This window comes from Dermacentor silvarum, chromosome 8, assembly GCF_013339745.2.
Source record: "Dermacentor silvarum isolate Dsil-2018 chromosome 8, BIME_Dsil_1.4, whole genome shotgun sequence".
NCBI lineage: Eukaryota > Metazoa > Arthropoda > Arachnida > Ixodida > Ixodidae > Dermacentor > Dermacentor silvarum.
In genome coordinates this window covers 58442117-58457691 of record NC_051161.1, presented here as the reverse complement: position 1 = coordinate 58457691, position 15575 = coordinate 58442117, and the positions used below count along the sequence as shown (strand labels likewise).

The 15575-nt window shown below is 49.4% G+C and overlaps 2 protein-coding genes across 2 annotated transcripts in view; one reads left to right on the top strand and one right to left on the bottom strand.

Annotated features, from left to right (window-relative positions):
- Positions 1 to 15575, top strand: part of LOC119461281 (U3 small nucleolar RNA-associated protein 14 homolog A-like) — a 47147-nt gene that overhangs the window by 30632 nt on the left and 940 nt on the right. Inside the window, 1 exon segment of the mRNA XM_037722529.2 lies at positions 11431 to 11716. Coding sequence (XP_037578457.1) covers positions 11431 to 11700 — 270 coding nt within the window. The 3' untranslated portion in view covers positions 11701 to 11716.
- LOC119461282 (circadian locomoter output cycles protein kaput-like) overlaps positions 12851 to 15575 on the bottom strand; it is a 46607-nt gene continuing 43882 nt past the window's right edge. Inside the window, exon 11 of the mRNA XM_049672852.1 lies at positions 12851 to 12951. Coding sequence (XP_049528809.1) covers positions 12851 to 12951 — 101 coding nt within the window. The remainder of the gene's footprint in view (positions 12952 to 15575) is intronic.

Sequence of the window (15575 nt, the reverse complement as noted above, 5' to 3'; positions counted from 1 at the left end):
TCGGCGGTGGTGAAGTGGCGCGCTAACTTGCGACACTCCTCGGCATGACGTGCTGCAGTCGAAACGGGCACACACTCAGAAGCATCGGGCTGGTAGGGTAGCAGGGTGTCCATGGTGTGGGATGGGTGACGGCCATAAAGCAAAAAGTAGGGAGAAAAGCCAGTGGTAGTCTGGGTTGCACTGTTGTAGGCGAACGTAACAAATGGTAGGATAAGGTCCCAATCTGTGTGGTCAGATGCGACGTACATGGCCAGCATGTCACCCAGGGTCCGGTTGAAACGTTCCGTGAGTCCATTCGTCTGGGGGTGGTAGGCAGTGGTTGTCCTATGAATAACGTGGCACTGAGCCAGAAGAGCTTCGACAACCTCAGACAAAAAGACGCGCCCTCTGTCGCTGAGAAGTTCACGAGGTGGGCCGTGACGGAGGATGAAACAGCGGAGCAGGAAGGAGGCGACGTCGCGCGCAGTGGCGGAAGGTAGTGCCGCAGTTTCAGCATATCGCGTAAGATGGTCGACGGCGACGATGATCCAGCGGTTACCGGCGGGTGTCATAGGAAGCGGACCATAGAGATCAATGCCCACTCTATCAAATGGTCGGGCGGGACAGGGAAGGGGCTGCAAAGCTCCAGCTGAACGGCAAGGCGCAGATTTCCGACGTTGGCAGTCCGTACATGAACGAACGAATTTGCGGACGTATGTAAACATTCCGCGCCAGTAGTAGCGCTGACGAAGTCGTTCATATGTTTTGAAGACTCCAGCGTGGGCGCACTGCGGGTCAACGTGAAAGGATGCGCAGATAGTGGAGCGCAGGCTGCGCGGTATGACGAGTAGCCATTTACGGCCGTCAGATGCGTAGTTGCGTCGGTGCAGAAGGTCGTCGCGAATGGTGAAGTGAACAGCTTGGCGGCGGAGTGCGCGAGAGGCTGGCAGCGTGGGCGTCTCAGAAAGTAGGTCACGGAGGGCCGCTATCCAGGGGTCGTGGCGCTGCTCTGAAGCAATTCTGTCGATGGTGAGAGGCAGGACGATGGGTGTTAATGTTGACAGGCAACTAAGGTCGGTAGGCAGAGGAGACCGTGACAGAGCATCAGCATCCGAGTGCTTGCGGCCAGAGCGGTAGACGACGTTGATGTCGAACTCTTGAAGTCGAAGAGCCCATCGGGCAAGACGTCCACATGGGTCTTTCAAATTTGATAGCCAACAAAGGGCGTGATGATCTGTGACGACGTCAAACGGGCGGCCGTACAAGTAAGGGCGGAACTTGCTAAGGGCCCATACGATGGCTAAGCATTCTTTTTCAGTCACAGTATAGTTGGTCTCAGCTTTGGTGAGGGTACGGCTGGCATAAGCAACAACGCATTCAGGGTGCCCGGGTTTTCGTTGTGCTAGCACGGCGCCGAGACCTATTCCGCTGGCGTCTGTGTGTACCTCCGTCGAAGCTTCAGGATCGAAGTGACGCAGAATAGGAGGTGAAGCGAGAAGACGTCGTAAAGTAGTGAACGCCTCGTCGCAGGCTGGAGACCATGATGACAGGTCGCCGGAGCTACCCAGAAGCTGTGTCAGAGGGCGTATTATGGACGCGAAGTTGCGAATGAAACGTCGAAAGTATGAACATAAGCCGACGAAACTGCGAAGTTCTTTGAGATTTGTCGGCCTAGGAAAGTCAGTAACGGCACGCAATTTCGCGGGATCAGGTTGGACGCCGTGCTTAGACACGACGTGGCCAAGAATGGTTAGCGTTCGAGCGGCAAAGTGGCATTTTTTGAGATTAAGTTGGAGCCCAGCGTTGGTAAGACACGTCAGAACGCACTTGAGGCGGTGAAGATGTGTCGTAAAATCCGGAGCGAAGACGACAATATCGTCGAGGTAACACAGACACGTTTGCCATTTCAATCCACGCAAAACAGTGTCCATCATTCGCTCGAACGTTGCGGGGGCATTACAGAGGCCGAAGGGCATCACGTTGAACTCATAAAGTCCATCAGGGGTAACAAATGCAGTTTTGGGCTTGTCAGCGGCGGCCATGGGAACCTGCCAATACCCTGAGCGCAAGTCGAGTGAGGAGAAGAATTCAGACCCTTGTAAACAGTCAAGGGCATCATCTATTCTCGGTAGAGGGTACACGTCCTTGCGGGTGATCTTATTTAGGCGGCGAAAGTCAACACAGAAGCGGACAGAGTCGTCCTTCTTCTTAACGAGAACGACCGGCGAGGCCCACGGACTGTGAGAGGGCTGAACGATGTTGCGGCGAAGCATGTCGTCGACATGCTCACTAATGACACGGCGCTCCGTAGGAGACACACGGTATGGGCGTTGCCGCAGTGGTGAATGGGAGCCCGTGTCGATGTGGTGCGTGACAGTTGACGTGCGTCCAAGGGAAGGCTGAATAGCGTCGAAAGAAGAACGAAAATGGTACAGGACGGCGAGAAGCTCCGAACGCTGCTCTGGTGTAAGGCCGTCAGCGATGGATGGGCTAAAGATGTCGGTGCAGGACTTGTCGGAAGCAGAAAGAGTGCAGATGTCAGTAAGGTCGTCGCGAGAAGTAGCATCGGGCACGTCGACGATGTACAGGGACTGAATGGCTTGGACATGGCCGAGACACTGGCCACGGAGCAATGTGAGCGGAGCGGACAAAAGGTTGCATACGAAAATATGGCTGAAACCAGCCGAAAAATCGAGGGTCGCGAAGGGAAGCAGTACAGTATTTTTTGTGATGAAGGTCTCAGAAGGGGCGAACAAGACAGTGGCGTCAGAGATGCTTCCACAAGACACAGGTAACACAACAGCGGCGTGCGGAGGAATGTCGGTCTCCTCAGCGACGACTAATTTAGGGGGATGTTCGGGAGAATCGTCGGAATGGAGGTCGCACAAAGGAGAAAGTTCGACTTCAGCCCGCTCGCAGTCGATGATGGCTTTGTGTCGCGAGAGAAAATCCCATCCAAGAATGACGTCATGAGAGCAGGATGGCAGCACAATGAACTCAATAATGTACATCATGTCCTCAATTACAACTCGGGCCGTACAAGCTGCTAACGGCTGAACATGCTGCGCTGTTGCGGTACGGAGGGCTACACCCGCAACTGGCGTCGTAACTTTCCGGATGGAGCGACAGAGTCTTTCATTTATTACAGAAACGGCGGCACCAGTGTCCACAAGGGCAAGAGTTGACACTCCCTCAACAGAAACAGCAAGTACATTCGACGGAGAATTGTGAGGACTTGGACGTTGTGACGGCGACGCAGTTCTTGCCTCATGAACTGCGGCGTTTAGTTTTCCTCTTCTGAAGGCATGGGACGACGACGCATTGGGGAGAGAGAGCGCCGACGTGGTGATGGAGATCGTCGGTCGAAGGACGCTTGACGATCAGGAGCTCTTGGAGGTGATCCTGGAGTGTAGCGGAGCGGTGGCTGGTCGGCATAGCGAGTCGTTGGTTCATAGCCATATGAGACGGCCAACGGCATGCGGCGGCGACAGTAGCGAGCGATATGTCCGGGGCGGCCACAGGCAAAGCAAATTGGTTTGTCGTCAGGAGTACGCCAAGGGTTTGTGGCCATGGGGCCAGCGCCAGGGGCGCGGGGTGGGGTCGGCGCGTGCAGTGGTTGACGCGGTGTGAAAGCAGGGTGCGTTCGAGGCCGTGCGACGACGTCGGCGTACGTGAGAGGAGCAGCTACCGGATGGGACTGAGGGGACACTGGCACAGCGTCGGCAATTTCTGCTTCGATCGCCTGCCGAATAGCGGGTGACAGGTAAGGAGCAGGACGGGGCTGGGGCTGTTGCTGAGCAAACTGCACCAGTGAGAGCTGCCGAGCAACTTCCTCGCGTATGAACGCCTGGAGCTGTGGCAGCAGTGTTGACTGGTCCGAGTGGACGGCCAGGCCTGCGAGGCTGTCGTCGTTAGTAACCAGGCGACGAGTCAAGGCCCGCTGTTTCCGGAGTTCATCGTAGCTCTGACACAGTTTGATGAGTTCCGCTACGCTGGTCGGGTTTTTTGCAAGAAGCATCTGAAAGACGTCATCGTCAATGCCTTTCAAGATGTGCTTGATTCTGTCAGACTCGGGCATCGAGGCATTGACGCGCTTCGAGAGGTCAAGAACGTCCTCAATGTAGCTTGTGAACGACTCGCCCGGCTGCTGGGCGCGCTGGCGCAAACGCTGTTCAGCGCGTAACTGGCGCACGGCGGGGCGTCCGAACACATCTATGAGGGCGGCCTTGAATGCAGACCAGGTGGTAAAATCTTTCTCGTGGTTTTTAAACCACAGATGAGCCACATTTGAAAGATAGAAGATGACATTGTTCAGTTTAGCGGTGTCATCCCATCGGTTGGGGACGCTTACCCTATCATAAGTCGATAGCCAGTCCTCCACATCACTGTCGTCGGTGCCGCTGAAGACCACCGGATCCCTCAGGTAAGGCACCCCGGAGCAGATGACGGGCGGAGGGGCCGTGAACGGAGGGGCCGTGGTTGCGTCTTCGGGCATAGCGGGACGAAGCGTACGGGTGCGGAGTTCCAGGATGGAAGCTTGGCAGGTCGTACCCAGCACCTTCCACCAATTGAAATGAGGTTTATTGATGCAGGCGTAGATGTGGGTCCTTCGGGTAGACTGGCACAGAACGGGCGGCTAAACAGTTACGTCGGGCAGCGCTCTTAGCGGTAACTTCGGCGTCGTCTTTTGCGGAGCGATCACGATGCTGCTACTGCTGGTGGTGTGCATCATCTGCAGAACATATTGCACATCTTCTTCATCACACATGCATTTTGTTATGAGTCGGTGGAATTTCACTGCTGGCATCAACCCCTTCGTGTGTACATTGCTGGTTTGGGATTCCACAACACAACAGTAACTACCAGCCTTCCGTAATTGCTGGTTTGGGATTCAACAACACAACAGTAACTACCAGCCTTCCGTAGGGGCGCAATCGCAAACAAGAGACGTTTCGCGCGCAGACTAAGGCTACGTTCACACTTGGGAAGCGGCAAGCGGACGGAAAGGTCAAAGCGGCCGGAAAGGCCAAAGCGGCCGGAAAACTTTTCCGCGCATGTCCAAGGGCCGTATTCTGACACGTTCGCCTAGGCGAAATTTCTTTTTTCGCTTTCAGGCGTGTGCTGATTGGCTGTTTTAGCAAAATTGGATGAGCTGATTGGGTGGTTGAGCCCGACGTCATTCAATTTTGCTCAACCAGCCAATCAGCGCGCACGCTGATTTCGCCTAGGCGAACGTTTCAGAATACGGCCCCAAGTTGTTCACATTTGTTTTGCTACCGCCGGGCCCGCCGCTGCCGCTCTCGTCCACATCCATCTAGTCAGCGGACATTTGTCGGCGTGGTGGCGCTCATTATCGCATTATTTCGAGCGGTATGTTCATTCATTGGCCCACCCGTCATCAAAAGTGATCATTTTGCGCAACTTCGCGTGTCATCTGCGACCTTCGGTAAATTCCTCGTTGGCGTTCCGTGATTCTCCTCACACGGGCGCGGTACCGCTGAGTCACAGGTTGGTGCCTAGGCGTGCTAATATTTCTTTATTAGCTTTTATTTACAAGTTGTAATACCATTTCATCATTTCGTATTATTGTCGGCGCCTCCAGGGCACCAAAGCGGCAATGGGAACACCACAGCTAAAACCCGGGCCGGCCTTTGTGTTGGGGCTCGCCAAATCCTGTGCGTCCTACGTGAGACCTACGCTCCCAATCTATCGTCGCGACGAGAAAAGCACCCCGCGACTTCCGCAACATACCGTGCACGCGGGAGGAGAATTATGGAGCGCGAACGAGGAGTATGTCTAACTATTGTCTGCCATAGAAGCGGAAGAAGAAATGGCTTTTATACTTCTACCTACTTGTTTTCTAGAAATGAACAATGAATAAACGGAAGACGCGGACACCACGGAAACGGCGGTGGTGGGTTCGCCTGGCTTTGCAAAAGCGCGAGAAGTTGGGTCACGCCAAGGGTTCTTTGCCGCACCTCTGGTCGCGCGACGTTGAATACTATCGCGAGTGTTGCTGACAGTACGTTTTAGTACCACTCTTGTCGTATAGCAAAGGGTGGTTCTTGATCGCGTCGATCAGCATTGCAGCCCCCACTTTTGGTGCCATGTTTACATGCTAGTGTAGCTTCCGGGCTAGCAGAACGACTTTCCGCCACGTTTCCGCTTCGCCATGGCGAAGAAATCGGTCTATGAGACCGATTTGGCGCGCCGCCTGTCTTTCTGCTTGTTCTGCCGCCTAGGCTGGCAGATTTTGCAAGATTTTGCCGCTTCCGACAGCTTCTAGACCAAGTGTGAACGTAGCGTAAGATCCTGCGCGAGCGCGGCCTATCCGGCACCTGAAGGGAAGCGGCGGAAATGTATACCGGAAATTTCGACCACCTGGGGTCTTTAACGTGCACCTAAATCTAAGTAAACCGGCCTCGAGCATTTTCGCCTTCATCTAAAATGCGGCTGCCGCATTTGTGGTACATTTGTTGCGCATTTGTTGCTTCAGAATGCGGCCGCCACATTCTCGCCCAAAACCTCACAGAGTGTCAAAGCCTTGAGAAACACCGTGTCACTTTTTTCCATATGCAGATATGATTCACTGTAAATTACCAACCCGAACGGAAGCGCCCAGGAATGAAATTGTGATAGTAGCACCGGTTTCTTGAATTATGTCAGCGCGAAACGACGAGAACAAAGGGTGGGTAAGTGGGCGGGGGAGGGGAGGGGTTACGGAAAAAATTTCGGGGGGGGTTTGAACCCCCCCAACCCCTGGCTACGCCCCTGCCACACACCTCATACTTTCATACAGAAATACAACTTTCTCTCATTTGGAAAAAACAAAGATTTACTCCCGATGCACTAAAGTTGCGATGAATAAAAAAAAGTCGCAGTTTCGCCCGAAAGGCGAAGCATCGATTGCGATAGCAAATTAGTAGACAGCTATGCAAAATAAGGATAGTAGTTTTATCAGCCGTATAAACTTACAAACATTCGCTTACTAACTAAATTAACAAACCCGGTGTCACACGTGCACAAGCAAACATGAACACATCTCGCTCGTTGACCACAGAAACTAGCAGTCAAAACGCGAGTGACGAAGCGCCGGAAGCGAATTGACCTTTGTGCTAGCACGCCTCTCGCTTCAATGCGAAACATAAGCAGTGAAAACACAGCGCGCGGCCGACTCTCTCCGTCGTAGATCACTTTCAAGATAGGGCTAAGGCGATCGTATCGCTGAGTGGATCGTTGCATAATACATTCCGCTTCGGTCCACTGAAACCCTTCCGCGTTGCTTTGCTGGTGAAAATCCTCTCTTCCTGTTTGTGCCATTCCCGCACGCTAGTTTCGGATTAGCCGAATGCCCGTGATGCGGCCCGATTTCCGTCCGTCTCCACGCACATGATCACTTTCCTTTTAAATGTGGCATCGTGATGAACTTAGCAGTTTATGCTGATAGAGCAAACGCAGAAAACAGGAAGACAGATGGTAGACTAATGCCTAAGCACAAGTACTGCAGCACATGGTGAAAGTTACGGCAGATAGGCTCGAAGCACGCACGAGGCGGCCATTTTGAAATGCCGATGGCTATATGGCAGCGCAGGTTTAGGGTTGTACTCTATTCTAACGTGCACGCAATTTTTGGACCTGTTTTATAGGGAAAAAAGTGCGCGTTAGATTCGAGTAAATACGGTAGGTGCCAAATGCGTGCAGTGCTTCTAAGGTACTGCGTGTCACAATAAAAAAATCTCTGCGGGCAGCAACTTACCGTACTTACTCGTGTAAGACCCGCGCTTATTTTTTTCTGATTTTTTACAGGGTGCAAGCATTACACGAGGTGTGCTTATGGCTACTCACTGAAGCATTGCACAGCACTTAGAATACTATACAGAACTACGCAAGCACTAGCAGCCACTATGAACATTTATACTTTTATTCAGTCATCCTCACTGCTTTGCTGCTCTTGTCATTTGACAAACTCACCTCATCGGCGCTCTTCCAAATCTAGTCCTCTGTACAGTCCATTACTTCTTGAGATTCCCATCACCTTCAAGCTCTTGGTGACTGTCTTAAATGAAACCGCGTGCCTCCCGTTAAAAATCTGTGCGCACACTTTTTGCAGCGATGCCATTTTAATGAGCCCGTAAGCATGATACAGCTAATGCCTCAGCAAAGCGGATGCCGTTGAAGCACACTGGACCTATTCTTGCTATGCTGCATGATCATGATCTGGTGGGATACGGTGATGATGACAATGATGATGCCATCATCGGCAGGACAGTAACTAGCTCCAGTGGCTTGAGAAAATTAACCAGTATGAGGGTGCACATGTGATGCTTAGCGAAGCTTTTTTTTCAAAACTTTTTTGCCTCAAAGTAAGGGTGCATTTACACAAACAGATACAGCATGTTGCCCACAAAGAGGGTAGTGTTTGAATAAGCATTATAATAATGCTGTAATTTGTCATTGTAAAAGGTTCGGAAATATTGCCCTGCTTCCCTCTCGCCACCTCAACAGGCAGAATTTCGCTATGTGCTCCATGTGATTGGTCTTTATTTTGTTTTAATAGAGAAAGACAGTGTACAGCAGTCTACAAGAATACGCTATATGGCCAATTCACACACATGACCACACGCTGCTTGATCTTCACTTGGTACTAAGCTTTGTACCTCTGTCGCCATTACAGTGTAGTCCACTTATAACGATATCGATAACGAGAAATCCGATCGTTATAACCGATCATTGCTATATCTGGACTGCCGAAAAAAAAAATGCCGAATATACCTTTACAGTCCCGAAAGCGAAACTGCCACTTGTGATAAAAAATCGACGTTGTAGAATGTACGCCGTGAAAAATAAAACTTTTATTTATACCTCTAAATAGCGTCTCAATCGCTAGGCACGCTTAAATAGAAATCTGCACTTGCATTCGCAGAAGTTTCGGATTCACAACTGCCGTGTGCATTGCGTCCATCTGCTGCACGAACACTGGCAGCTATAATTTAGCATGCATGAATTCAATGAGCGACTCGATTGACGACGTTGCACTTTGGTTGAACCTCGGGGTCGGTGTCAAAGACGGGCCATTGTCAATCTCATTGTCACTGCTGCTGCTGTCGTCGCCTCCGTCGCACAATGCCGCCGTCTGCCCCGTCAGACATCTCTTTACAGAACGAGGCAGAACTATCTGCACTCAGAAGCTCCTCCATCGAAGCACCACCTATTACATCGTCAGTAGCGACGTGCTCCCAGAGTTTGATAATAGAGTTTTAGATTAGGGGGACACAAGTGTTCGGGGCCCTTTAATCTAAAACTCTTTAATGTCAGCGGCTTCCACCATGTTAGTTTCACCCATGGGGGTTTCGTCCTGGCACACAAAGCCCGCCTTTTCCTTTGACCGATATGGCCACTGCTTCTAGCCTTCATGATCCTGGCGCTCCCGGTTTTCATAATCGTCGATGTCATCGACTGTGCGAGCTCGTACTTCGAGTCTTGCAAAATCAGTGTCGTCTCAAGGGGTGCACCTCCCGGCAGGGAGCGCAGGCGCCCCTCGCTTATCGCTTTCTTCCATCCCCTCCTCGCGCGACCGCCGGTGACGCGGGCGCGAAGCAGCTGGTGCCATCTTGTGCACGGTGCACCAACTTGCGATGCTCTCCGTGGCTTTCGCAATTGGCGCGCGGGTGGGAAGCGCTATGCGGTAATGGCAGCAGATACGAACTTGCGTAGGCAAACTTTTCTCCCCGTCTCGATTAAGGACAACATAGGAACGCAAAAACACCGCCCAGAAGCAAAATTTCAATCGTTATATCCGATATACGGTGAATAACATATTATTATATATGTTTTTTTTTTCTCATAGCCCTAATGCATAAGTTGATACTCTTAGCTTGACTGATCGTTATAACCGATATATAATTATATGTGGTATCGTTGTATGCGGACTGCACTGTATTGAACTATCATAACTATCCCATGTCAATATTGCTTCTGGATGCTGGGTCGCAATGTGAGGGAACTTACGTTGCAGGGAGGGTAGCTTGCTTCGTCACGCCATAAACTCGCACTATTCTAGTGTTTGCTTCTTTTTTTTTGCTATTACTGAATCCATTTTAGTCCTGACACACAAACATAAGGATTCACAAATTACACCCGCATTTGCTCTAACTCTGCTGTGTTCTGGGGGGCGCTCTACAACTTGAGAGTGCTCAGACATTTGTGATGAGGCATGGTCTAAGGAGCTTGTGCTGGTGGCATTGTAAAAGAAAATTGAATGACTTCTCTTAATTCTTTCTTCTTTCCTCCTTCTTTCCTTGTTTATTCATGCTCTCTACAGTCAACATTCGATTTTTCGGACTCCCTAGGTACTGCGAAATTGTCCGAAAAATCGGGCTGTGAAAAAAAGAATGTATGCCTTTAACTGCTCTCAAAGGCCCATATCGCCACAGCCACGTCTGAAATAACTTTAAAGGCCCGAAAGTACAATTATTAGGTGTCTCGGTGCTAGCACTGTGACGGGACGGCGGGTGCGGTTGTGTATAATTAAGGAATGTGTTTTATGTCCCTTGACTGTCTCTCCTTTGCACTCTTGAACGAGAAGAAAGGGAACCGAGGGGCCCGATTTTTATTAATCATATCATAAGAAGCCAATGTCAATGTTTGTTGGCTTCTTATGCTTTGCACTCTTGGTATGCTTCACCGCAATGCTTCATACAATGAAAAGAGGCAATACACCAAGAAAAAGAGAGGCGAAAGGAACAAACGCCTCCACCGCAATGCACTACTGCTTGACCGCGTAACACTGCTGTATTGCGTCGAAGCTTACTTTCGGAAACTGTTTGTTCCGCGCATTGACGCCGATGGCGAAGATAACAGAGGCGGAGTTGGCGCCATTTGACGACAGCACATACTTTAAATGAAAAACACGGCACCGAACAGCAAGAAGCTTAATTAGCGAACGTAGAAGCATCTAGGCCTAACGACAGTACAAGACGACTACTGCGGCCGACTACGGCTGCCATCGGATCGGCACGCAAGATCACGGCTTCGAGGTTCTAAGATGATCAAAATGGCAGTGATGGTGGCTTCAATAAATGCCGTTTCGGACCTATGATCATGGCAAAATTTCTGAAAAGTCAGACGGTGAAGGGTTTCAGCGTCCGAAATTTGTGACATCCTTATACTTTGGCCCTATGGGGACGTGGCGTTGCCGCGAAGGCATCCGAAAAATGAGGCGTCCGAAAATTTTTTCGCTGACTGTAATTAATTGGACATTTTTGTAACTACCTTAACATGGCTGAAAATTAGTTGGTAGCTAAAGAGCACTGGCATTCAACAAAAGTTTGTCTCGTATGCGGGATTGCTGTGCATCCTTCTTGTCTGCTATGAGTTTTTTCTTGCTGGTCCCTGATGATTTAACACATTGTTACTAAGGGCTGTGCAATGTTCTTGCTTTGCGTTTTGCAGGTTGACGCGCTGCCATTCCCATTCAACAACGTCAGCCAGTTCGAAGCAGTCATCAGTCACCCTGTGGGCAGCTTGTGGAATCCCGAGACGTCCTTCAGAGAACTTACTGCACCGAAGGTTGTTGCCAAGATAGGGCAGGTCATTGACCCCATAGACACAGATGCCCTGACCCTCAAGAAGAAGGAGAATGTTGTCGATAAGCTCTTGGAGCGGCAGAAAGCTGAAGCAAAGCACAAGCAGCAGCCGCAGCGACGAAGGAAGAAAAAATGAACAAAGGTGCTGACCGGTAAGTTGGATTATATTCTACAAATATAACATGGGAGCTGGCTTTTTAAGCTCTCGGAAATCGGTCATTATTGCACTTATAACAGCATGACGCTCCATATGGTGACCTTGACCATGTGCTTAGACTAGGCTTTCTCAGACTGGGTAACGGCGTCTGTCATTGATGGGTCATTAGGGTCTGGATGTGAAACCCTGCAAGTGTACTTTACACATAAACAGTAGACTTCTGTTAATTTGGCTCCAGTTTATTCGATATTTCTGTTAATCTGATCCTGGCTGAAGGTCCCAACTAACCATGTGTTTCTATGGGTCCAAACTTTCGTTATTTCGATCCTAAAATTGGCCTATGCCTGATAATTCAAGCTTGACCAGTCAGCCTGCTCCCTGATAGCCACCCCTTTAGTGGTAGTATCACGGTGGAACTTGGGGGGGACTGAGCAAGCGTCATCTATCATAAAAAACGCCTATTTTTGGCCCACCCTGGGTAGATTTTCAAGCAATAACCGTAGCTCAAATTGTTTGATTACAGTATTTACCCAATTCTAATGCGTGCCTTAAAAAAAAAAAGTGGGCCGGAAATTGCCTGTTCGGCACACGCAGACACGAAAGCAAAACCGCCTTCGCAGCGCTCATATGCTTTGCCATATAACGCGGATGCATTGCAGCGAAGCGAACTTTAACTAAACCGTGTGGTGAAGCTGACTGTGACACCAGCCGCCATTGTGCAGTAATTTTTCTTGCTAAAAAAATCGGGTAAATACAGCCAAATGAATGAGTGGTGTAATTTTTGGTTTTTCTTGCCTCTTGTAATTTGACCTGCAGGATAATTTGATCTATTTCGTCGGTCACGTCAGGGTTGAACTAACGGGAGTCGACTGTAGTTTGACCTATGCAGTACGGTGGACATCGCGTAAAAGTGGATATAAGGCATGAGTATGCAAGCTGGTGTTGCTATCCTTGTCACTACCTTTTCCTTAGTACACGCTCACTTTTCGCTAGCCTAGCCTCGTCTCAATGGGGCTTTGAGCGGGTGGTCAGCCATCTTGTGTAGGGATACCAAGTGCCAATGTAAGGAAACCAAAGACCTTCTTCCAGTATTTTGTGTATCCCCTAGTGTTTGCCCCTGAGATAAGGCCTACTGCTGAGAGCTGTAGTAGGAACAGTCACGTGTTGAGAGCCCATACAGCCGACAGATGCTGGCAACCTGATTGTGCATGCCTTTGCTGGACATCGAGTCTGAACAGATAGTTGCACTGTCCACAAACTCTACCCTCACTTGGAATAACTTTGCTCCAGCAAGCGAGTGTGCCATATTCACTAGGAGCAAACAGTCTGGCTAACATGCTTTGTCTGTTGCTTCTAACTAGGGATTTCTGAATATTCAGAATTTCGAATACAAATAGAATAGTCCCCGCTATTCAATTCGTGCTCAATTTGAAAGTTCACTATTCAAGCTTTTTGAATATTCACTGCACTCGAACACAGTAGACATTCATTAATTCGACAGTTCATTAGTGTCTACTTACTCAAATTAAAAATTTTAGATCACAAGCTGAAATATTGGTGTAAATAATGAGCTGTCTCATATATATTTATCTGGAGGGCCTTAATGCTCAATTTAGGTCTGAACGTAGTCAAAAATTCATTTTTTGCAACTTCGGAAGTAATTTTCTGGAAAAGTACTTAATTTGGTTGCCTAACATTATTTTTTAGCATAAACTGTAGCAACTAAAAAAATACTTGATAACGGGATAGCGAAGCTCAATTTAACAAACTATATTTTCATTTCCCGATCTTAGTTCCATTGAAAACCGTGTTTTTTTTTTTTTTTTTTTTGCGATTTAACGAAGTACTTTCGTGACACGGTTTCGATTTCACAAAGCTTTGGACTATTTCAAGCATGTACTTGGAGCCTGTATGGCTAGTAAATTCAGCAAAAAAAAAACACTAAATATGTTGGCTGAGGCAAAAGTTATTTCAAACGTCTTTCCACATGAAAAGTTTGAGCAGCAAAAAATGCTGTCCACGCGCTGGGACACGATAGGCAGGAAACACCGCTGCACCATTTCTCGCGTTGGTAAACAACTTGCGGAGGCTGCGGCAGCTTGTAGCACTTGGAGAAACACTAGAGCTGTTGATTCCTTCTGCACAACGGGGATGGGGAGGGAGTGAATGCGTGGTAACGTGATCAAGCACGTGCTAGGGGTGGGGTGAAAGGAGGGGAGGGGGGGCCTATCTGCCCCCCCCTCCTAGCGCACCGTGTCTTGGGGGTGGTCTTGGTGCAAAGGTTAAAGTCGAGAAAGTTGATGCCTTGATGTACATTGGGTTCCCACGCATCTAGTGTTGGTGGGCGCATTGTGGCAGCGAGTTTGTGGTCATCAAGTGAGGTCCGATAAAACTGAGAACCTTACTTCGTGTAGTTGTCTCTTTGCTATTGCCATAAATGCACCGCCTTTCTTGCAAAACTGTGACTTCTTTATTTTTGCTCAGGACGCATATCCGTATCTTTTTACACTTTTGTATTTCATTTGTGGGCGCCTGTTGCTAAGCACGGACAGTCATAGCGTGCAAGATTTACGGTGGCTCGTAAGGCAACACACTCAAATCTCAGACACCGTGAACCACGTCAATGCATTACCGTATTTACACGATTGTAAGTCGACTCAAATGTAGGTCGACCCCCCCAAAATTGCATGTCTCAAAAAAGAAGGGGGGGGGGGGAGAAAAACCACGCAAGTGCATTCACACAAGGGAAATTTATTGATGGGGTTGCTTAAACTACTCATGTCACTAGAGTCGACCTCACTGGCACTGCTGCCGTCATAACTGCAGCGGTCCCACAGCACGTCGTCATCAAGTGCAAGTCCACACTTCGCGAACGACCGTACCATGACATCGCGCGGTACAGCCGCCCACGCAGAGAGGACCCACCCATACACAGTAGCCAGGGAGGCCAAATTTCCTTGCGCTGAAGCCGCCACTGCTGCACCACATGTTCACTGACTCCAAACTTGCGTCCCGCTGCGCAGTTGTTAGCTTCCTCGGCATGGAAGATAGCAGCACGTTTGAATGCTGCTGTGAACGAGCGCCGAAAGTTCTTAGCACTCATGACAGGCGTGACGATTCAGCACAACAGCAGAAGTGACAGATGCACGCAGCCTTCGAAAAGAATCGTATCTCAAAAAAAAGCTCTTCAGCCAACTTCTAATACTCCCCAAACGACGGCTCATCCGCCAACTACCATACCCCCCTAACGGCGGCTCTTCCGCCAACTACCAATACCCCCCAAACGGCGGCTCTTCCATGATCGATTCTCCCACAAGAGCTGTGCGCTCGTGGTGCGCGCAATCAAAATGTATGCAATACGGTAAATTAATACGCTACGCTTCTACCGTAACCATGGAAATGTAGGTGCAAAGTTGTAACCACGCTGTAGCGCCCCTGATTTCTCGTTTCTCTTGCCGCTACTAGCGGTACACGGTTCGGTTTCGATTCTAAGTCGAACCCCAACATTGGATTGTCAAATTTGAAAAAATGGGTCGACCTACAATCGTGTAAATACGGTACTCTTGGCGCGATCTGCACCGCACGCGCTGGCGCTCATAACCACACTGTTATGGCCCGACCTTTTTGTGATTTGTTCAGAAGTGCGTACTAACAAAATACTGTCCACCAGGAATTATCTGGGAAATTGTGAAGTTGTTTTTACTGTTTAAACTTTAAAACCTCGAATAACGAAATTCACGATTTAACAAAGTTTTTCGCTGCGAGTGGTTCATTATATCAAGGTTTGACTGTACTTAACTTGAGCTTGTTAAGGCATCTGTGATTGCTAGAAGTTTGAGAGCCACTGCTGTAGT